Consider the following 21,483-nt stretch of genomic DNA (forward strand, 5'->3'; position numbering starts at 1 on the left):
GACGTGCGTGTGTCGCCCCAACGAGTCCTTCGATGTGCTCTGGGAGCAGATGCCCGCCCCAGGAGCTCGATATAAATAGAGCGGGGCCGTATCAGCACTGTGCTGGTGCAGCATGGGACAGGCGCTGCAGCTCCAAACTCGCTGGCACAGAGATGCAGTCACAGCCCACGGCTGGCTGCCCATACTGAGCAGGCAGCACAAAGGGCCCGGGCAGCGGCTGCCAGGCTTTCCCAGACACATTTTCTGTCCTCTCACGCTGCTCCCCTGTATCAGACCAGCCACAAAAACACTGCGGCCTCCTCCAGCCACTCCTCTCTGCTGTTTCTGTAAATCCCTGCAACTGATGGGGGATTAACAGAGCTCGAGCTCTGTGCAAGCAGTGAGTGCTGGGGCAACCCCTGCACACACAGCCCCTCTGGACGGGCACTGCACGTTCCCCTGCTGAGCAGCACAGCTCTGCCCTTGGCAACGAGCACATTCCCAAAGCCAGAACAGAACCAGGAGTGCAGAGCCCTGTAAGCACTGGCCCAGGGGCTGACAGCCCACAGACCCCCAGCAGGGAGCCCCAGAGAGGCTGAGGCTGCCTGCAGAGCCTCGTGCTCCAGCACCAATGTGCTGAGAAAAGCAAGGGTTGGCTGAGCAGAGCGGGGGCTCTCACATGAAATCCCTGGCTGGCCTCTCCTCTTCTGCTTCAAGAACAGAAAAAGGAAACAGGAAAAAATCTCTCCCACTCAAATCCTTTCAAGCCCTTGGAGCTACCCTCCCAGCAAACAGGGAAACCTCAGCTGATGTCTCAGGAGAGCTGCTCTCCTCCAACAGCTCCACAGCACAAGAGCAGCTAACCTTGAAATCCTGGTAACATGAAATCTCTGACCTCGGGAGCCAATGTCAGTCTCAGGTTACATCTGCATCCACAACAGAAAGTTTTCCTGATATTTTTGAAAGACTTTAATGCACGGACAGTGCCAGCACTCACAGCCCGGGTGCCCGCGGGTCCAAGCTGCCCAGGCAGATCCCAGTGCAAGATGGGCAGCCCAGCTTGGGTTACATTTCAAAGCAGATCACCTGGAGTACAATTTGTTGCAATTAATAAAATCACTAAGTTTAATGACAATACATCATTACATTCCAGCAGAGCTTACTTCGCCCCATAACAGCCATGCAAACCCAGCCTGATGAAGCAGCTTTCACTCCCGTCAGCCGCAGACGCGCTGGTTGTGAGGAGGAGGAGGAGGAGGCCGAGTCCAGCAGGTGGCTGACACTGTGCAATAGCTCACATGCAATGATCTGCAGTGATAAAAGACATTAAGGACAAGCAATACGACGCCATCCTGTATTAGTGATGCAATGGGATTTAACGATGTAGAAATATGACTGCCAGCATTCCCTGTGCTCAGAAGACACATGGCAGAACAAGTGAGCCACCCATACTCAAATGGGATTACCTGCACCCCTCCCACTCCCGCCCTCCTGCTCTGTGCAGCACTGACCCCAGCTCAGGCTGACACCGCAGGAGCAGAGCAGGGCTGTGCAGCAATGGCCCTGAGGCCCCAGCTGGGACGGGGCAAAGCTCCTCCTGGGTCAGAGATCTGCTCCAGGAGCACTGAGGCACTGCTGCAGTGGAACCCAGAGTGAGAACGCTGCAGCACAGCCCAGCTCTAGCACAGGAAGGCTGCTACTGGTCTAGCAAATGCTAATTAAGTTTTAGCCTAATAACAAATTAATCAAAATAAACAGCTCACTGAATCCAAATAAATTGACTAAATGAATAACACTGGGATCGTGGACAGCCCCCGTGGAAATGTTTTGGTAGGAGAGCACAAAGCACAGCCTCCCTCACCCCCCAGAGGAAACCACAGCTTCCCAGAGAGCTGCAGTGCTTCCTCAGCACAAGCACTTCTTTTAATAAGAGCCCACAGCGAAGTGTCATTAAACTTCAGTTGGCTTTAACCCACCTGTGGGAAGAGCTCTAAGCACTGCCGTTACATCTCAGCAGTCCCACACCACATTTGCCCAGCACGGGGAGTGCAGCGTGGCCACAGCACGTCCCGAGGGCCCGCGGCGAGCAAGAGGGGCAACCACTCAGCATGAGCCATTAGGCATCCAAGCAAAAATGTGGCCACGTAGACCTACACAATTTAAGCCACATTTCACACTGACTCCAAGGTCTGTGGCTTTTTGTGTCTTCAGAAAAGACATCTGCTCACAGCCCAGGGCACTCACAGGTCCCACAGCTACAGCACTTGGAGCCACCAGAACACAGCATGCTTCACACCCTGCACTGCCCCACTCTGAAACAAACTTAAGCCCATTTGAGAGTTTTCTGTCCAGCCAAAACTTCGGAAACATCGCTCTGAAGGCAGTGAGGTGACTGCTACCGATCCCTACAGCAATGCAACCAACGCTGGAGCAGGGAGCAAAGGCTGGACTTGAGGCAAAGGGCAAAGATCGACAGCAACAGAAACACCAAGGTTACAGCAGAAGAGAAATACAAAAAACAAAGCTCTGCTGTTAAAACATGCCCTCACTTTAACGTTACTTAGGCACAAGGAATTGCTCCTCACTGGACTCTCTGCTGGCCTTTTCCCTCAGACTGCTCTGGGGAAGAGTTCATTTCTGCAGAGTGAATCTATTTTTCCCCACTCAAAGGTGAAGGCTCACCACTTCTAAAAGTGTACTTAAGCTGATTTGTCAAGAAAACAGCAGATAACCTCTCTCCTTGGAGTCAGTAATGTTAAAAAAAGCAGCACTCCACAAACCACGGGCTGGCAGATGAGCCCCAAACCCTGACACAGGGGCAGCAGACCCAGCCCTGCCCAGCCCCAAGCACAGCACCACAGATTGCCCAAAAGCTGAGTGCAAGAGCTGCCCTGTGGACCAGATTTACTCCTCAAATGCAAATAAATGCATGAACTTCAGCCCTTTAAAGCTTCTAGAAATAACAGCTTTCTAGTACAACTAATGGAGCACGATGCAGAGAAGCAGGCAGGGCACTGCCAAGTTTAGTCATTTACAGACTGCTAAGTCAAACAGTTCTCTGCAATACAAAGTTGTTTTTACTGTGCAGAAGGCAGCCATGTGCCCGCACCTCTCTGCGTGCATGTTCCTGACCTACTTCCACTTTCTAGCTGGGAAACCCAGGAGCAATGCTGCTCAGGGATAGCTGAAAGCTTCTGAGCTCAGGGCCACCCACAGCAGAGCTGCTCCAAACAGGTCCCAGTCCCATCACACCAGTGCTGCTGTTATCACAGCCCTTTCCTCCACCTCACAGCGATGATCTGCTCCCTCCAGATGGTCCAGTTCTCCCCCTGGGGTGTTACAACTGCTGTCAGAAAACCCAGCCATCAGCAATTCAGCTCCTTACAAACCACAGGCAATCCTCCAAGGTCAGGAGACAGACAGGGCCGGCACATCCCCTGATCAGTCTGCATTCTGACTTCGTTGCTAACAGCACTGCCTCCACAGCACTGCTCCATTAGTACCTCCATCCTCTGCTCTTCTAACAGAGAACGTAGATGAATACATACATGGGCTGGAAGAAAAGGGACAGGGACAGACCAGAAAAAGCCAGTCTCCAGACAAGGCACTGACAAGAGGGACTCCATGCCAGGTAGACACACTGCTAACCTGCACATGAGATAAGCTTGTTTTGAAGCAGTGACAACTGCAGAAACAAAAATAGTCCAGAGGTGCTGCACACAATTGCTGTCTTTTGATCTCGTGCTAGTTAACAAGAGAGGTAACTTAACCCATAACTGCTCCTGCTGGAAATCACTGCAGGTACCCAAAGCATTTGTGCATTTCTGCTCCCAGAAGGATGAAGCAGCCCAGCATGTTTGTCTGGATGTGGAGAGTGTGGAGAGGGGCAGTTATAACTCTCTCACTGCTTTGGAGACAAAAGAAAGCAAGAACACAGTCCCTCCAGACTCAGTGCCCAGCACAACAGAAGAGCATACTCTGTCAGCCGGGAGCCTGTACCCAGCACAGCCCCAGCAGCCCCCCCATGAGCAGTGCAGCTGCCAGGACCCTGGTGGGCAGTGCTGGTGCACAGGGATGAAGCACGGCCTTGAGGGCACTCAGCCCACCCCACGCTGCCCAGAGCCCTCTGGCTGACACAAAGGAGGGCTTCACCTCCCTCCCCCAGGGCCCAGCTCACTCTGAGCAGGGATCACACGGTGTAACTTTTTAACCCAGCACTGGAGCTGTGCTTGGCATCCATGTGAATAAACAGTGCACGGGGGGCGGGGGAGGCTCTCCCCCACACACTTGAATTCCTGCCAGCCACAAACGCCAGTGAACTTTGCTTTGAGTGACAAACTTCAAAAAGTCACCTCATCACCACACAAACGGGGGAGGGAGGCAGCAGCAGTCCCTTGCTCAGTTGATGTGACCTATGAGGAGCAGCCACGCAGTGCCACGCTTTTACCTTTTCCCTTGCGAGTTACAGAGCACAGCAGTGGGCTGAGCTGTAGAGCAGTGCTTGGGACGCTCACCCCTCACTGGCACAGCACTCTGTGCCCACGATGACCCGGAATGCCAGGCAGGGCCTGTGCCCACGGCCCCAGAGCAGATGCAGAGTGCCTGCACAGGGCTGCCCACATTGCTGCTCCCTTCATTTAACCACTGTTGGAGTTTTAATGAGTTAAAGCATGCAGCATTCAGCCAAGGCCTCTCATGAGCTATCTGCTCTTCCCAGGAAATCCCACATATCTGCTTTTGAACACTGAAATTACAGATTCTTACACTCCACGTTTTCAGGGCAGTTCAGCTGCCTCTCACCTATTACAAAGACACCACCACACCGTGACACCATCCCCAGCAGCACTCAGTTTAGAAGAGCCAACGAGGCAAGCTGCATCTTTGTGGCCCCAAGATAACTCCCTTATAAGATTATCTCGTACACACATATACACATCCCTCTGCAGTCACCCTGAGGTCACCACCACCCAGTGACCTCACGGCAGCCTGCAGGGCCGACAGACCCGAGATGGGCAGTGCAGCAGCAGGGGACACAGACGGTGCCTCGGCCTCGCGCTGCCCCACACAGCGCACAGCTCAGGGGCCGCAGGATGGGGTTCAACGCCAGGCTTCGTGCCCACGGTCCCGGGCCGCAGCTGAGCTCGGGCAGGGCCGGGGCCGACCCGGAGCGCATGGCCCCCAGCGCGGCACGGCGCGGCCTCAGCAGCACTCCTGCTCCGGCCCAGGCCCACGCCGGGATTCCCCGCCCGAGGAGCACCGGGGAGGCCCCGCCGCCCCCCGCAGCCCCGCGCCGCCGCCGAGGGACAGAGCCCGGAGAGCGTGGGCCTCTCCCGGCCGCCCCCCGCCCCCGCCGGACGCGCCGCGCCGCGTCCGTTGAAGGTGACCTTCACGGGGCCGGGGCTCCCCGCGCCGCCGCGCCGGGACGGAACGGGCCCGGCCGCCCCCCGCCGCTCCGGGCCCCGTCCCCCGCCCGGAGCGGGGCCCAGCCGCACCCCCCAGCTCCGTCGCTCCCTCCGACCCCGAACTCAAACCCCCGCGCCGCGGCGCGAGGATCCCCGCGGCCCCGGGCCGTCCGCGCGGAGCTCCGGCTCGGGCCGCACCGTCACCGCAGGGCCGGGGGGCGGCGGGAGCGCGACGACGGGGCCGGGCACCGCGCACCACGACCCCGGGGCCTCCGCGCCCGCACCGGCGCGGTCCCGGCCCGCGGCTCCTTCCCCGCCGCGCCTCCCCCCCCCCCGCGCCTCGAAGCGGCGGAGCCCCGTGGAACGGGCCCCATCCCGGTCGCCCCCCGCCGCGGCCCCCGCCCGTCTCTTACCGGGCCGCTGCTCGGCCTCCGCCGCCCTCCTGGCGCGCGGCCCCGGCTCCTGCTGCTCTCCGCCCTGCGCGGAGGCCGGCACGGCGGCCGGCGGCATCTCGTCCGCTTTGCTGACCATGGGCGCCCCGCGCCGTGCCCGCCGTGTCCCGTCCCGCCGCGCCGCGAAGGACAGCGCCGCTCCGACCCACGTGGTACCGCGACCCCACTACGGCGTGCGGCCCGGGACCAACCTCCGCGCGCCCGCAACGCCTTAAAGGGGCCGCGCGCGCGCGGGGCCGGGGGCGGGGGCGGCTGTGGCGGAACGCGGCGGTGGGGCCGGGAAAGGAAGGGAAGGGGAAGCGCGGCTCCGCTCGGCTCTGCTGCGCTGCGCTGCCGCGGGCCGGGTCCGGTGTACGGGCACGGAGCGGCCCCGAGCAGGCCTCGCCCTGTGCCGGGCGGGCGGGGGCCGCGCTGCAGGCCGCTGCCGACCTTCCCCGCACCCGCAAGGTCGCGGCCGCTCCGCGCGGTTCCCGGGGCTGCGGTGCCGCCGGAGCGCCGGGTGAGGGCCGTGCGGGACCGGGCCGCGGGCGGCCGCCTTCCTCGGGGTTGAAAAATAAAACGGCCAACAGCCAATTCCCTTCGGTTTGCCGTGCCGCGAGTTGGGCCGGGGCTCGGGGCCGACCCGCGGCCGCACCACGGGGACGGGGACGGGCGCTCGGCTCCGGGCCGGGTCGCAGCCGGAGCCCGGGGCTGTGGGGCGGACGGCGGCTGCTCGCGGTGGGCGCTCGAGGGCCGCGCTGGGGCGGGGAGCGGCCGCTCCAAAGGGCTTTCAGTTCTGTCGTTAAGAAATAGGCGTTTCACAGCGGCCTCTCGGGCGGCTCCCAGCTCCGCTCTGCAGTCTCTGTGTGTAGGGAACGCATCCTGGAAAGCACTCGGTTAGAAAAGTCAGCGTGGTCCTGGTGGATAATGGTGCCATGGGGTGAACTGCACACTCACATAAAGCAGCACAGTGTCGGAGCTCTGGCACCGTCCCAGCACGAGGCACAGCGTGCCACTGTCCCGCGGGGATGGATCCGTCCCGCTCGGGGCCGGGGGGGACAGCAGGCACACGGCCCTGCACACAGCGGGGGATGTGGCTCAGCATCTGCCTGAGGACCCCGGGAAGAAGGTCTGGGTTTACAGACACAGGAGGACGTGGGAGCTCCCAGGACTTGGTGTCGCATTACTGGAGTAACTGCAGCAACGGGAAAATGGATCCTTGGAAGCTGAAACTTACAGGAAAATCCCGTAGGGCTTTAGGTGTTGTTTGCTCTTTATTGGTTGTGCTTCCGTGCTGGTGCCTGCAGCTCCGCTGCCCTGCTCTTGTCCAAAGATGAGCGCGGGGAAAAGCAAAGGGAGCCGATGTGGTGTGCACACAAAGTGCTGTGCTGTGTGTGCCCTGGGCACTGCGGGATGGGCATCGCTGCCGTGGGAGCTAACGGAGAAGGTTGGCACATGGAGCACAGAGCAGGTTGTGAGTGCTTTCCTTCGTGCTGTTACAGTGCGTGGGGTGTGGGGATACAGCTGGGAGCCAGGCTGAGCTCTGTGCCCCGAGCAGCTCGGGCCCAGCCGGGCAGGGACCCAGCAGCTTGGCAGGAGCAAGCAGACCACCGTGGTCACCTCCAAGTGCTAATCCACTGCTATGCTGCTGATTAACCATCCTAGTGCCACACTTCTGCCTCCCTGCAGCTCTCAGGGGACCTTGTGTGTGAAGAGGCATTGTGCAAGCAGTGAAGCCCTGACCATTGCATTGAGAGGAACATTACTTGCTGGATTGTCTTCCACCTTTTTGCATTGAAGAGCAGGAACACCCACTCCCACAGTCCCCCTGTAGATATCTGTACAGAACCCTTCAGCTGTGCCCCACCATAATTCCGTTTGCAGGACAGCCTGCAGGAAGCCTCAAGCTCTGCCTTGGGCACATGAGCTGCAGGACCAGACCCGGCTGCAGGCAGCTCCTCCTTGGTGAGCAAGAGAGGGGCAGGTCGCCAGCTGGAAGGTGGGGTGCAGTCAGGGAGTGCTCTGCCAGGAGGGTGGTAGCACATCAGATGGGCACTGGGCCTGTTCTGCCTCGTGGGGAGCAGGGCAGGGCTCTGCTGGGCTGTGCTGTGCAGGGCAGCGCGGGCACTTCTGGTGGGTGGTATGGAGCTGGGGAGCAGCTGAGGGCCTCAGCAGCCACACCACCAAAGCAGGAGGGACATAACCAGGAGTGCTTACACAGCCCCAGCAAGCACATTCAGAAAATAAGGCTTTTTAATTAATGGGGTCAAGAAGGAGAGCTCCCCAAGCAGTCTGCCTGGGGCACTGTGCAAACCACGGGGCTGCCTCTGCCATGGGCACAGCTCCTCTGCTGTGAGGTTGTGCAGCACAGTGTGTACCCTCCTTGGAGAGCACCTGCAGAGCCGTGGCACTGGGGGAAGGAAGATCACTACACCAGTGCTCCGGGCCCGCTGGGCTGTGCGTGGTGCAGAACAGCAGCACCGAGCAGTGCCTGGCAGTTGGTCTGCGTGCAGGAGCTGCCAGCACACCGTGTTTTATATACATCAGGCAGTGTTTAACAATGGTGCATTATTGCATCCATTTCCAGTCTAATTGTTAAGCTTTATGCGTCAACGTTACACACTGCTTGTTCCATACAGAGCACGTAGGTGTCAGCAGTCACACTCCTGTCCATACGTGTCCATGTGCAGAGCTCCAAGCAGCGAGTACAGCTCCGTGAACTGCTCTGACTCACACGGAGCAATGCAGTGATGGGCACTGCCGGCGTGCAGCGGGGGCTGGGGCAGCTGGGGCCCCCCACACACGGAGCTGGGCAGGGCAGGTGCTGCCCCCTGGGCTCAATGCACCAGCTGCATCCCTCAGGTTAAACACAGGAGCACTGCCTTGCTGGGCTTTTGAATCGTTCAGATCTTGCTGAGCATTTTATATAAATACAAAGATTAAAATAATTTATTTCAATATCATTTCTATTACAATCATACAGTGCTTTCCCTTCAAAGCAAGTGCGTTACGTGTATACATATATATAAGTGTGTATATATAGTGCTCTAGAGCTTCCCCCCGTTCCGGAGCAGCAGTGACTGCAGTGCAGTGTGTGAGGTCAGCCCTCCCCAGCCCCCCTGAGGACGCAGGGCTGGCCCTGGGCTCCCACGGCCCTGCTGCCTCCCTGCCCATCCGGGCTGCCGTGGGGTGGGCATTGAGATGGGATGTGCCCCTCGGGCTCAGAGCGCAGCGGATGGCTGTGAAGGCGGAGGGGTCCTGCAGCTCCCACAGGGTTGCTTCGTTTACATACTAGGCACTAAAAACGCTGATTGTTATGAAGATATTTACAGAGAACAGGGGGGAACTTACGCGCCCTCCCCTTTCTAATGCTCAGGTCGGTCATGGACAACATGATTTTATCAATAACTTTATAATAAAAATGCAACACACTCTGTGTATCGGGATTGTCTACGAACGAGGGGAAGCGCTGTGCGGATCACAGCACAGGAACGCACACAGATGTTTTACCCTCTCACATTATAAGAGCATGGGGACGTGCCCTCAGCAGAGCTCAGAGCCCGGGAGGAGCACCGTCCCAAGGCCGGGAGGGGCTCCACCCACAGGGTGCCAGGCTGTGCCTCACCCGCTGCCATGCAGCGCCCACCTGGGAGCGTGGCTGGGGCTGCTGGGGCAGCGCTGGGGGTGTGGGGGCCCCGACACCGGAGTTGGACACCCCCTCAGAGCCAAAGGGCAGCACAGGAGCTGCTACCCCTCCCGCGCAGCAGATCGTACTTTGGGGTTTGATTTTACCACCGGGACAGCTGGCCTGGGACTGCTACTGAGAGTCTCATAAAAGCATTGTAAGGTATAAATACTGAGCTACAAAAATAGAGGCCTCTGGCTGCGTGGGCTGGAGGCGGGTGAGCCTGGTCCCGAGGGATGGTGATCCTTCCCCAGGGGTTTGAGCTGAGCGCGAAGGAGATGGGCTCCAATGGCTGCAGGCAAAGCGTCATCTGCAGCCTCTGCTCCTCGTGGGGCTGTGCCCAGCTCTGCCCCACGGGCGGCGGTGCACCAGATCCCGCTTGGCCAGTGCTTCGCTGACATGACCCCGCGTGCAGTGAGAAAGCAGCGTCCGGCTGCACACGGGCAGAGCCCGCCCCGCGCAGCGTGGGTCGCGGCCCCGCAGCAGCTCCGTCCCATCGCTCCGCAGCGCGCTGCCGGCACGGCACCGCCCTCCGCCGCCCCCTTCCCGTCCCGGGGTCAGCAGCCCCGGCCGCTGCTCGCCGCGGCGCGCGGGGTCAGCGCCTTCCCGGCCGCCCGGGCCGCGCCCGCCTCGCCGCCTACTCCCGGGCGCGGGCTCCGCGGGGCCCCGGCCGCTTTCCGGGCTCACCCTTGGCCGGCCGGGCCCTGGCTGCGGGATCCTGCGGCGGGAGCGGCCGCCGCGCCCGAGGAGCCGCGGCAGCGGCGCGGGGCTCCGCGTGGGGCTCCGGCGGCGTCGGGCGCTGCGGGGCGTAGAGGAAGAGGGCCGGGTCGGGCATGGCATCGTGCTCCTCGCGGGCCGGGTCCCCGGGACGGGCGCTGAGCGGCGGCGGACGCCGCGGGTGTCCCCTGTGGGCGCGGGGCTGCTCGGGGGGGGCCCGGCCGCTGCCGCGGGGGCCCGGCAGGCGCTGCGCGGTCGCGTGCAGCTGCAGGGAGAGGTACGCGGCCGCCTCCGTCTGCTTCTGCAGCTCCGTGTCCAGCACGGTGACGCGGTGGCTGCGCCGCTTCAGCTCCTCCAGGAAGCGCCGCTCTTTGCTGCGGAGGCTGCAGCGCAGCGCGGCCACCAGCGTCTCCTTGTGCCGCAGCTCCTTGCGCAGCTCCAGGTTGTCCTTCTCCTTCTCCTGCAGCTGGGCCTCCATCGCCCGGCACTTCTCTTCCAGCTCCCGGTCCAGCGCTTCTGTGGGGAGGTGGGGGTGAGGGGGGCTTCGCTGTGCACGGCGCGGCTCCCGGCACGGAGGTGCTGATGTGTCCCGGCTGTGGGGGGGGGGGTGCTCCTGGGAGGCACGCACGCTTCCAGAGCCGCCCATGGGCTGCTCAAGCAGACGCTCCCCGCCAGTGCACGCATCCCCTCCCTGTCCCTCTGCATGGGGACAGTTTCAGGCTGGGAGTGAAAAGCCCAGCCGTATCACCATCAGGCCTGCACTTTGGCTGTTGCTGCCCTTCTGCCTGGAAGGCCAGATTACAGGACAGTGCTAATCCGGGATCCCACGGGGATCCCACGGGGCACTTGGGCCAGGCTCAGTCGAGCACCTAGGCATGTTTTTCTGGGGCACAAACACACGTGTGTATACGTGTGGGCACACCAGAGCCCATCCATCTGAAGCTGCTCTCCTTGCTGAGCGTGCAGGACGGACCTGAGCTGTTCTGCAGAGGTGCTGCCAGCCACGATGTGCTGCCCACGCTGCCACCCTGAGCACAATGCCCGACCTGTTCGGCTTCTGCACTGCAGCACTCGCTGCCAGGCACGGTGCTGGCAGGACGTGTTGGAGCAGTGGTGCTGCAGCGAGCAGCACTTCCCCGCAGCTCCCAACCAGGAGTGGAGACCGTGCCCTCCCTGCCCCAGCCCTTCTGAGTCACCCAGCAGCTCCAGGAGATAGGTGATTTCACACAAGCCCTGCGTGTCGCTCCTGCTCACTCTGCACCGCCCTGCCTGGGCCGTGTGGGCTGCTCACTGAGGATGGCACCGGCTCTCTGCCACCCCTCCCACCATCCTCTACATACAAATGCCTCTGTGGTCCACGAGGACGAGCTCAGCACCAGGCTGGGTGCCCCACGTGGGCCTGAGCCCCCGCAGCCCCCACGAGGGGCCGAGCTCAGGGTGTTGTGGCTTCAGGCTCCCACCTTTCAGCCAAGAGCTTTCTCAGCTCTACAAGGAAAGACATGCTGCTGCTGTGGGCACTCCAGGGATGCAGCACCACGAGGCTCTCCCGGCACTCCTCCATCGGAGGCACAGGCAGAGGGGTGGATGCACAGCCCCACACCGCACACAGCGTGCAGAAAGCTCTGCCTCTTACGATACACGTTGTGAGTGCTTTACAGCTTCAGCTCTAAAGTGCTTTCTGCAGAGGAGAAATGCTTTATAATGAGATCTTAAGGGAGGCAGCTGCACGCAGTAATTATTACATGAGTGGTATTTGAAGAGCAATCATTTGATGGCATCTTAATTTAGGATGTTGCCCCATAAATGTAGCAAATGGGACTGTCCTCTTCTGGAGGCGTTGAGGCAGACCGACGGGCACAGCCCTGTGGGTGATGCTGTGCAGGCAATGGTCACTGCCACACTGGCACTGCTGACACTGCACGGCTGGGGAGGGCTGAGCCCTGGCGTGTGGCCGTGGCACCGTGCTGGGACAGCCAGGGATGGGGTTTGGTTCATCCCAGAGAGGAGGAGCTGTTCCCACAGCATCCTCTGCTGGGCATGGCACATGAATGGTGCTGGGCCCAGACACGAGGGAGGCACGGGATGAGGGTTTGGTGGCACGCAGCTCACCATCCTCATGTCTGCAGCTGTGCTGAGTGTGCTGGGAATTTCTGCCCCTTTCTTTGGAACACAAAGGGTTTTTTCGTGGGATGTAGTGTTACACATCAGCACTGGGAGAGATTCTGAATTGGCCTCTGATTGCCCAGGACAGCACGAAGGAGTGTGGGGGGGGAGCACAGGGGTCCCCGACCGTCTGTGTTTGCTTTCTCCCGGGGCTCAGCGGCCTGCAAGCTTTGAGTCGCTCCCCGGGGGTCTGCAGTGCTCCTGAGCGCTCTGTGTAAGGGGATTAGCAAAGCAAACCCGAGGGATGCTTGCTTTCACATGCACATCCCCCCCGGGGCGTCGGATCGCGGTGCTCGTGGGCTGGGAACTGCTCGCAGTGCCCGAGCGGTCCGCCACAATCGGCTCCGTGCCCTGAGCCCCCCCGGCCCCGGAGCGCTGCAGCTGACCCCCGCCGCTCTCGGCTCTCACCTTGCTGGCGGGCCTCCAGCTCCTTCATCTCGAGGTCGTGGGTCAGCTCTGGAAGAGAAACGGCAGTGAGACGCTGCGCAGCGCTGCTCGGGGCAGAGCTCAGCCATTTTCGGCGCTTTAAAGCACCACAGAGAGCGGAGCAACGGACTGAAAACGGACCAACGCACCAACTGCGCCTGAACGATTTCATCACTCACTGCCCGCAGTGATCACGCGTGGAGCAGCGGAGCAGCACCCACAGCACCCACAGCACCCACAGCCCCACGGACCCCACACAGCTTCTCAGAGAATACCAAACCACCGACAGACGGAGGAGGAGCACAGGGACAACAGCGGCATTCGGTCATCCGGGGCCTTTTTTTCTTCTGAGTACGAATTCAAACGGTTAATCTCTGCCCCACATTTTTCTTTTAATCTGCTCTCGTGGTGACTGTAATCCCCATCGCTGCCACCCTGACACGGAGCGCTCGGCTCAGGCTCCTCCGCCGTCTGTCTTGGAAAACAAATCCGTGGTGAGAATGCAGCGCAGAGGAGAACGTAATGCAATTTCTGGAAAGCTTTCAGCACTCCTGCCCGCCCCACTGAAAACCAATGGCAGCTGTGTTATTTTTCTGAAGTTAAACTAATGGGTTCGCAGTGTCAGAGAGATTCCAAACGAAACCTAAAGCCATCTCCTGCTGGAGAAATGCTGCTGCCTGCGCAGCGATGCTTGGGATGGGGTCCCCGCTTCTGTGCTGAGTGCCCGTGCCCCAGAACCCCTCCCCATGCTGCTCCTATGGCCAGCCCCACGCATGCCCCCTGTCCTACAGGTGGGTCAGGCTCTGGTGTCCCCAGTGTCCCCGCTGGTGCTGCGGCCACACGTAGCAGTGGCTGTGATGCCCTCGCTGCACTGTGTGGTTCCAGCAGAGGCCATTGCTGGGCCCTGCAGCTCTGCCCTCGCTCTGCCTGCACGGCCCCTGCAGGCAGCACGGCTCTCCTGCTGCTCTGCTAGCGCTGGGAATGTGCTAATTATTGCCACAGCAGCTGAGCTCATCTTCCAGTAAAAGGAGAAACAGAGGAGTCTGAAAGAATCTATTGCTATTTCTGCTGTGTTTATACTTCGCAAATAAAATGGGAGCGGGAGGGGAGCCAGCACTGCTGTAATGCAAGGATCCTTCCAGCAGATGAATCACACTACGCTGTGCTCCGCTGCGTTTATCTTCCTGCAAAGCCTCCCATCCAGGATGTCACACCGTGGGGCTTTCCTGGGGTCGGCTTCACCTGACCCCGTGGCAGTGCTCAGTGGGAGCTGCAGCCCCTCCCCAGCCGCCAGCAGCACTCTGCCAGCACACCGCTGCAGAGCAGAGCTGCAGGAGGACGGGCACCGCTGGCGGAGGGGCCACACCAAGGTCATGACGTCGACACCCAAGGTCACAGCAGCACATCCAGGTGCAGCTGCACACCTGGAGCAGGCAGGGAAGTGCTGACCGACCCACCTCCCTCCCTCGTGCAGAATGCACAGCAGGCAGCAGCACTGCAAACACACCCAGAGTCACCCCAGGGCTGCGTGGGAGCTCGGAGCCATCGCCCCACGCTTATTGCAAACAGCAAACAGCAAACAGGACACAGCATCACTGCCCAGGCAGCTCACAACCTCCCTGTGAGTTATGCCCGAGGCTCCGTTGGCCTCACGTATCTGGAGAGGCTGCAGATGGAGCTATTAAACGGTACAAAGGAACAGTAACAGCTCAGAAAGGAGAGGGGGGAGCGGACAATTTTAGAAATGCCCTCATGTCTCTGGCTCCCACGAATCAGTGACAATGAGGAACTGGAAGGCAGTGAGTAATTGGTCAGGCTGAATTATTGATGAAAGCCACCGGGGTGGACTCCAGGGATGGGCAGGAGGACCGGGGGACCTCCCCCAGCCCAAGAACCCACGTTCCTGTAGTTCTGGGAGAGGCCTCAGCACGGTCCTATGCCCACTCACCCCATCAGTGGAGTTCAGCCCTTTTCCTTCCCTTGGGCAAATGGCATCTGGGAGAAAGGGAGAAGCACTTCTACACTTTAATAATAGGACTGTCTTTGAGGGCAGGATGGGCTGTGCTGGGCTCCCTGTGCTGCAGTGCTCACCTGAACAGTGCTTCTGCAGGCGGAGGATCTCCAGGTGCAGGCCATGGAGCAGCTCCATCTGCTCCTTCTTCAGGAAAGCGATGTGCCTCTGCACACTCTGGATCTGATGCTCCAGGGACACGGTCTCCATCGCAACCGAATTCGCAGCCCACGCCTGTGGGGAGAAGAGAGGGCTCACAGAGCACAGCCTGGAGGGTTACCCTGGGAGCAGCACCAGCCCCACACCCCATGGGACACAGAGCTCTGGGAACCTGCTGTGCTCCCTGTGCTCCACGGGGATGTGGCAGCAGCTCTGCACACACGGCCCCACACGGCTCCAGGGCAGTGTCCCATGCCCCTGCTTGGCCCCACCGCCCCTTGCTGCAGGCCTGGGCTGAGAGCCCCAGCACTGAGAAAACAGAAAATGCACCGCATGGACCCTCACATTGAAAGGGCTCATTTCTGTTTCAAGTTTGGCCCTAGGAAATCTGCCTCATCACTGAGCAGGGTTTCACCCGGGGCAGGATCGCCGCTAGGAGCCGCACAGCGGTGATTTCAGCTGCTGCTCGATGAGCCCCACACTGCAAAGCAGCAACTGCAGAAAGAGATCCAGTGCATGAAAAATGCAGTATGCTCTGCCCAACCCAATCAGTGTTACATGGCAGGAGCTCAGCGCTGGGAGGGTCGGCCCCGGGGCACGGAGTTCATCTCTGCTCGGTGCTGTGTGCTGCTGCCCACACCAGGGAGGGGAAAATGAACCTCTGAAGGACCCTTCATTCTCAGAAATGTCACTGTGTGGATGTGGAACCTGTCCCCCTGCCATGAACCATGCTCAGAGGGAGGGAACCTACAGCAACCCATTTCAGAGGTCAGGATGAGCTTTGCCAGCAAAGCCACAGGGCAGCACGCCCTGCTGGGAAGCCACTGCCACATTCATTTGCTTCTGATCTTCCATTCCTTCCTACAGAAACTTCAGAACTAAGCAAATGTTCAGCTTGTGTTTACGACATGCCCAGCCCTTAATGCAAGACACTTTAAGCTCATTCCCACAACCTATATCAAATCAAACCCCATTTAAGCTGGACTCCCAAGTAAGCAATTTTGGCAGCAGCTCTGTCTCAAAGCTTTACCCTTGCCAAAGCATCTTCAGATTTGTGAAAACCTTGAAATCAGGGCTCCACGAGGAGGAGTGGATGCATTCAGGTTCCAGTGCCCGTGCACTTGGGACACGTTCGTGCTGTGGCCACTGCCCCACAGCAGCCCCAGCCCTGGGGGGAGGGGCTGTGGGGGGGCACACAGCTTTGGAGCAGCTCCTTTACGGAGCTGGTGGGACCTCATCTGCGGATGGTGAGAAAGTAGGTTGGGCAGAGCCCCGGAGGACGTGCTGCTATTTTGAAGTACTTTGTGCTGTCTGCTGGAGATGTGCTCAGTGGAGATGGCTGGAGTTCTGCCACTGAACTTCCCCTCCTCTCCTTTAAGTGGAAAATTATCCTTCTGATAACAATGATTTTTTTCTCCCTAAAATCAATAGTTCAGTAATAGTGTGAAAACATTTTTTTTTTTAAGAAAAGAAACAGCTTCTGGGAGTTGAGATCTGCTTTGTGTGGTCTGGAAGACAAAGGGTCTGCGTAGCTGCCGTGTGCTTACAAACAAAACCCAACAGATAAACATAAAAGCCAAACAAAAACCCAACTGCTGTCTGCCCCTGCGGGTCCTGAGCCCTGGTTCCGTGGGACCGACTTCTGCCCCCACAGAGCTGCTCAGAGCTCCGGCCACCACTGCATGCTGCTCTCCCTACGATGATGAGCTGCTGCCTCAATGACACCTCGCGGAGCCCTCCGCCTTCCAGACAGCAGTGCCCGTGCTCCCGGGCCCATGGCTTCACAGCCCCCAGCCCGAGCTGCTCGGAGCAGAGCTGGATCGGGGCACGGGGAGTGCTGCCGTCCTGGGGGACGGCTCCGGCCCCAGCGCGGCCCCACGGGCGGCTCCCAGCACCGAGCAGGTGGGGCTGCAGGAGGTCCTGCCCCCGACCCTCCCTCACCGCCGTGTGACTGCGTTCCCGGGCTCTGAATTGGCACCGCGAGTGGCGGTGGAGGACTGCACAGAACCGGCGTGGCCCTGGGGACACGGCAGAGAGGTCGCAGCTTCGGGAGGTGATGTCATGCGGCATAAAAGCCGAGGGTAAGCGATACTCCCCTCCGGTTTGAAGGATGCTCTGTGCCCTTGATGCTGGTGGCAGTCTGCACTGCTGCTGGGCTCTGCTGCAGACATCAGCTCTGCTTGTGCCTACAACTGCCCCCAAACCAATTTGCCACTCGATCTGCACGTAAGATTGTGCTGGGAGGGCACTTCTCAGCAGCAAAGGCTGTGCCTATCTGCCATGCCTCAGCCCCACGGGGTTAGGGCTGACGGTGCTCTTCAGACAGCACCTCGATGCACAAAGGGCCCCCACAGCCCGGAGCTCCTGGGATTTGCGGGTGACACCTCGGGGTGCTGGGTGCCACGTGAGATGTGCTGCACTTTGGCATCCAAACAACACTGGACATCCAAGGGACTTCACTCCATCACAGATCGCCTTCCAGGACCGTGTGTCCCCTGTGCTTTGAGCACAGGGCTCCCAGACTCCTCCTTGGGCCACAAAGAGCCTTTGCAGGGCAGCTGGGCCCAGACACTGAGTGTTAAAAATGACTCAATAACCTGGGCACCCGGTGAGTTACAGGAGGTTTCTGGGTCGTGCTTGCACTCTGGCTCCCATGAACTTGCAAAACCAAAGGGCTGAAGCAACTTCCTGCAGTCACCGATTTAGGGACTGATGCAGTTGCAGGTCTGCTCAGACTGATTTCCATCACAGAGAGAGCTCTGTCTGCGGGTTCGCTTCTGACACAAAACTCCACAGAAGTCTGTTAATGTTAACTGGAATCCCAGAACTTTGACCTAAGGAAACAGCCTTGGTTCCTGACGGCGCATTTCAAAGGCAGATGTGTCCATGCTGCACGTCTGCATAACCCAGCACAGAACCTGTCATCCCAGCATCCAGCCCCTACTCACATCATCATGGCCGATTACCTGGGGAGTAAGGGCACAAACAAGGTTTGCAGAGCAGGCCGGTAACGTACGCAGGAATTAACACCAGTGCGTATCAGAAATACATAACCACTTCTTGTTTGTGATCTCAAAGTGCTCGCTGCACTTTGCAACAACGTCATGGAGCAAGTACGTCTTTAAATGTAAGGGACGTATGGCAAAGGGAAGCCGAGAGCCCTGGGAAGGTCACAGAGGCAGCGATGGCTCCGGGAATAGAAACTAGAGGTGAAATCCCGGCCTTGGGAAAGTCAGCGGGAGCCTTCCTTGATCTGAGCAGAGCAGAACTCCGCTCAGCGTCCTGCCTGCTAGCCGTTATCTGACAATCTATTCAAAGATACAATCGATAGGAGGAACGTCGATGATAAATTACTGTGCTCTCCAGCAATTCCCGCGCACCGCCGCCGCTCTGACGGCCGAGGCCGTGGGGAGGCGGCTGTGACGGCGCGGCCGTGGCCGTGCCGCTGCCCGCGGGAGGGAGCGGCGGACGGGTTTCCCTCCGTCAGCGCCGGCAGTGAACGGCGATGTGAAGGGGGCGATTCCTGCGGGGCGATGCCGCACTCGGGGAATTTCGCAGCAGCGCTCCGGGGGCCCTCGAGTCCGTAACCCCGCGGCCGGAACCCCGCAGCCCGGAGCCCCGCATCGTTTTTCTGCGGCAGAAAGGAGCGACGCCACGGACGGCCGCGCTCGGGGCGCAGCAACTTCTGGAGCAGAGGCGGAGCGGGCAGCGGGCAACTTCGGCGGGAGCACATCCCCCCCGCAGCCCCCGCCGGGACACCGCGTCCTCGCTCGGTGCCGCCCGTTCCCCCCCCCCCCCCACCTCCGCCGCCGCCGCCCCGCGCTCGGCGCCCGCCGCGCTCCGCCGCTCTCCCTTTGGCCGCGGGCCGCGCGGGAGAGGAGCTCGCCGAGCCCCGGCTGCAGCCGAACCGCCCGCGGGCAGCGCCCGGCCCCCGCCCCGCCGCCGCGCCGCGTTACCTGGGGGGAGCGCCGGGGCCCCGCGGGGCGCCCGCTGGGCGTCATGGGGCGGCCGCGCCGGGGCCGGGGCCGGGGCCGCGCCGGGCTCCCGCGCTGCCCGCGCTGCCTGCGGCGGCCCCGCCTCGCCCGGCCCGGCCCGGCCCCGCCGCCCGCCGGCAGCCGCGCCGTAAACAGGCGGCAACGTGACCGGAACTGGGGAGCTCCGCCGGGGCGCCGCGCCGGGTCGCGGTTGGGAAGGGCCGGGCCGACCCGAACCGCGCAGCGCCGAACCGAGCCGAGCCGAACGGAGCCGAACGGAGCCGAGCCGAGCCGTGCCGTGTCGAGCCGTGCCGAGCCGAGCCGAACCGAGCCGGGAACCGGCGGGGCAAGGCGGTTCCGGCAGCTGCGGGGCGCGGCGCGGCCTCTCGGGGTCCGGCCCGGTGAAGCGCGCATCCCCGGACCGCCGAGGCCCCGCAGCGCTCCGCTCCTCCGCCGCTGTCCGCGGTGCTGACGGCGCCCGCCCCGCCCGGGCCCCGCGCTCCCCTGGCTCTGCCCCGCGCCTTCTGCGGGGACCCCCGGCACGAGCGGCCCGCGGAGCCGTTTGGCAGCAGGCCGGGAGCCGAGGAGCTGAAGATCTGCTGGGAAACCTGCCGTGCTCGCGCTTCCCAGACTTGTAGTGTTAACGCAATTGTGCGTTAATGGTGTGTGCGGGGATGTCAGAGGTGGGGCAGCAGTGGGGAGAAACTGTCAAAAAAGAGCTTCCTCGGAACTCTGGTCAGAGGGATGATGTGAAAAGCTTTACTCGTACGGCTGTACCTCACACCTTTCCATTTGTGTCACCCCGAGCAGCCGGGGCTCCACTTGTGAACATAACTGCATTCATTGTCTCTCTTGCAGCAGGAGAAGCTGAGACGTGGCCTGTTCCAAGTCACAGGCGCTGTAGGAACAGAGATGGTAGAGTCCTCCCGTCAGCTGACAGCCCCGGCCTCCCCGCTCGGAGCCGCTGCAGAGCGGTGCTCCGGAGCTCAGCAGCGCTGCGCTGCCGTCCTCACCTTAAGGCTGTGCTGCTCTGCAGAGCAGAGGCTTCAGGGCGTCAGCCCCCTGCACGCAGACAGCAGGAGCGCGCTGTCGGGCAGCGGTGGTACAGACGAACCCTTATCCCACACGTCGTGATGTGGCACGGCCCACCTGGCTCGAGCTGCTGGCACGGGGGGGCGGGCTTGGAATTAGGAGTCTCCTATGGAGAGAATTCGCACCGAAGGCGAAATCACTGAGTCAGGAGAAAGGGTGAGCAAGGAGGTCTGGAGATGGGTGCGTGCAGACATTAAGGAACACAGAGGCTTCTGATTCGCCAGGAATTATTCAGACATTGCAGCTGAGGGCCTCAGTGCCTCCTAACACCCCCTGCTCACAGGCTCGTGTGGGTATGTGCTGCTCTTGAAACACGAGTTCCTCCTGCAAGGACAAGTTGTTCTGAGGCGAGGGGTGTTTGTGTGAATCACATCGGGGCCACCCCTCACCCGTTCGTAACGTGGTGGTCCGTGCCACCATGCTGTCCCTTGCCCGCAGTGCCCCTTTGCCGTGCAGCTCCCCCGGCCCATGTGGCTCCTCCAGCAGAAGTGAACTACAGGCGGGGTGGGGGAGGGTGGCTGTGCAGCACATCGCGTTTCAGCAGATCTGTTCAGCTTTCATTGATTTTCCAATGCATAAAACACACGCCTGCAGACAGCCAAGGTCAGGCATCTGGGGACAGGCAGCTGCCCCTGAACGAGGTCACTGCTCCGGGACACGGCCGTGCCCGTGCACGAGGGCGGCAGCAGCGCTCAGCATCCAGCAGAGCCCCGGATCCGGAGGAGCCCCGGATTCAGAGGAGCCGCGGATCCGGAGGAGCCCCGGATCCGGAGGAGCCCCGAGCGGCCGCCCCGCAGTGCATGGGCTGCTCCGCGCCGACCCCTCCGGATCTGCAGCGCTCTGAAACAAGAAAAACGACAAAAACGAGGGGATGCGATGAGTGCGGAGCTCTAAGGACAGGACACAACCGGGAGCAATAGTACGAGATCAGATACGCGTCTGAAACCGTAATTGAGGCCACACCTTCAGCTGCGGTGAGGAGATACGCATCCGTGCCCGCCCTGCCCCCTGGCGGCCCCCAGCAGCTCTCCGCGGGGGGAATTTGGGATGTATTTCACTGAACAACACGGGTCTAACTTGGCCCCGCACGCTGCTCTGCAATTGATTTGGGACGGCGTGTCGGCTGCTGCGAGGAGCTAACGAGGAGCTCCTTGAAGGCTGAACGCTTGAGAGTCTGAGTGAACTGAATAGCAGCTCGATGTTTTCGCAGGGGTCTGACAGCTCACGTGCGAGGTGTCCGCTGGAGCTGCCGTGCCCCGGGCAGCTGCTCCTGCACGGCCGAGCCGGGCTCGCAGCGTGGGGGCCCCGGGACGGGGGAAGGGGCCGGGACCAACCCCTCCGTGGGGCTCTCCTCTCGCTCTCCCAGACCTCCGGAACGACGCTTACGGATCAGAGGAGTGAGATCCGGGGTCAGAACATCCCCTCTGATAAACCGCTTTGAGGA

General features: G+C 60.9%; 2 protein-coding genes across 2 annotated transcripts in view; both read right to left on the minus strand.

The window, feature by feature from the left end:
• The window catches only part of CLUH (clustered mitochondria homolog), a 29,681-nt gene extending 23,695 nt beyond the window's left edge, over positions 1-5,986 (minus strand). The window contains exon 1 of the mRNA XM_065732144.1: positions 5,795-5,986. Within this exon, the coding sequence (XP_065588216.1) occupies positions 5,795-5,912 (118 nt within the window). The 5' untranslated portion in view covers positions 5,913-5,986. The remainder of the gene's footprint in view (positions 1-5,794) is intronic.
• A 4,148-nt stretch (positions 5,987-10,134) lies between these two features.
• On the minus strand, positions 10,135-19,009 carry CCDC92B (coiled-coil domain containing 92B). Its single transcript, XM_065732236.1, has 4 exons — positions 18,930-19,009; positions 14,895-15,048; positions 12,786-12,833; positions 10,135-10,730 (listed from the first exon to the last, which is right to left on the minus strand). The coding sequence occupies exons 1-4, from the start codon at positions 18,972-18,974 to the stop codon at positions 10,135-10,137; spliced, it is 843 nt and encodes a 280-aa protein (XP_065588308.1). The 5' UTR covers positions 18,975-19,009.
• Between the last annotated feature and the right edge of the window lie 2,474 nt (positions 19,010-21,483).

This window comes from Cyrtonyx montezumae, unplaced genomic scaffold (assembly GCF_038088225.1).
Source record: "Cyrtonyx montezumae isolate F1298 unplaced genomic scaffold, pur_monq_1.0 scaffold_15, whole genome shotgun sequence".
NCBI lineage: Eukaryota > Metazoa > Chordata > Aves > Galliformes > Odontophoridae > Cyrtonyx > Cyrtonyx montezumae.

Coding starts and splice junctions, on each gene's coding strand:
- CCDC92B (XM_065732236.1), bottom strand. CDS start 18,974: ATGACGCCCAGCGGGCGCCCCGCGGGGCCCCGGCGCTCCCCCCAG. Junction 12,834..14,894: donor CCTGCAGAAGCACTGTTCAG/GTGAGCACTGCA, acceptor TTTCTCTTCCAG/AGCTGACCCACGACCTCGAG. Junction 10,731..12,785: donor GCTGGAGGCCCGCCAGCAAG/GTGAGAGCCGAG, acceptor ACCTCCCCACAG/AAGCGCTGGACCGGGAGCTG.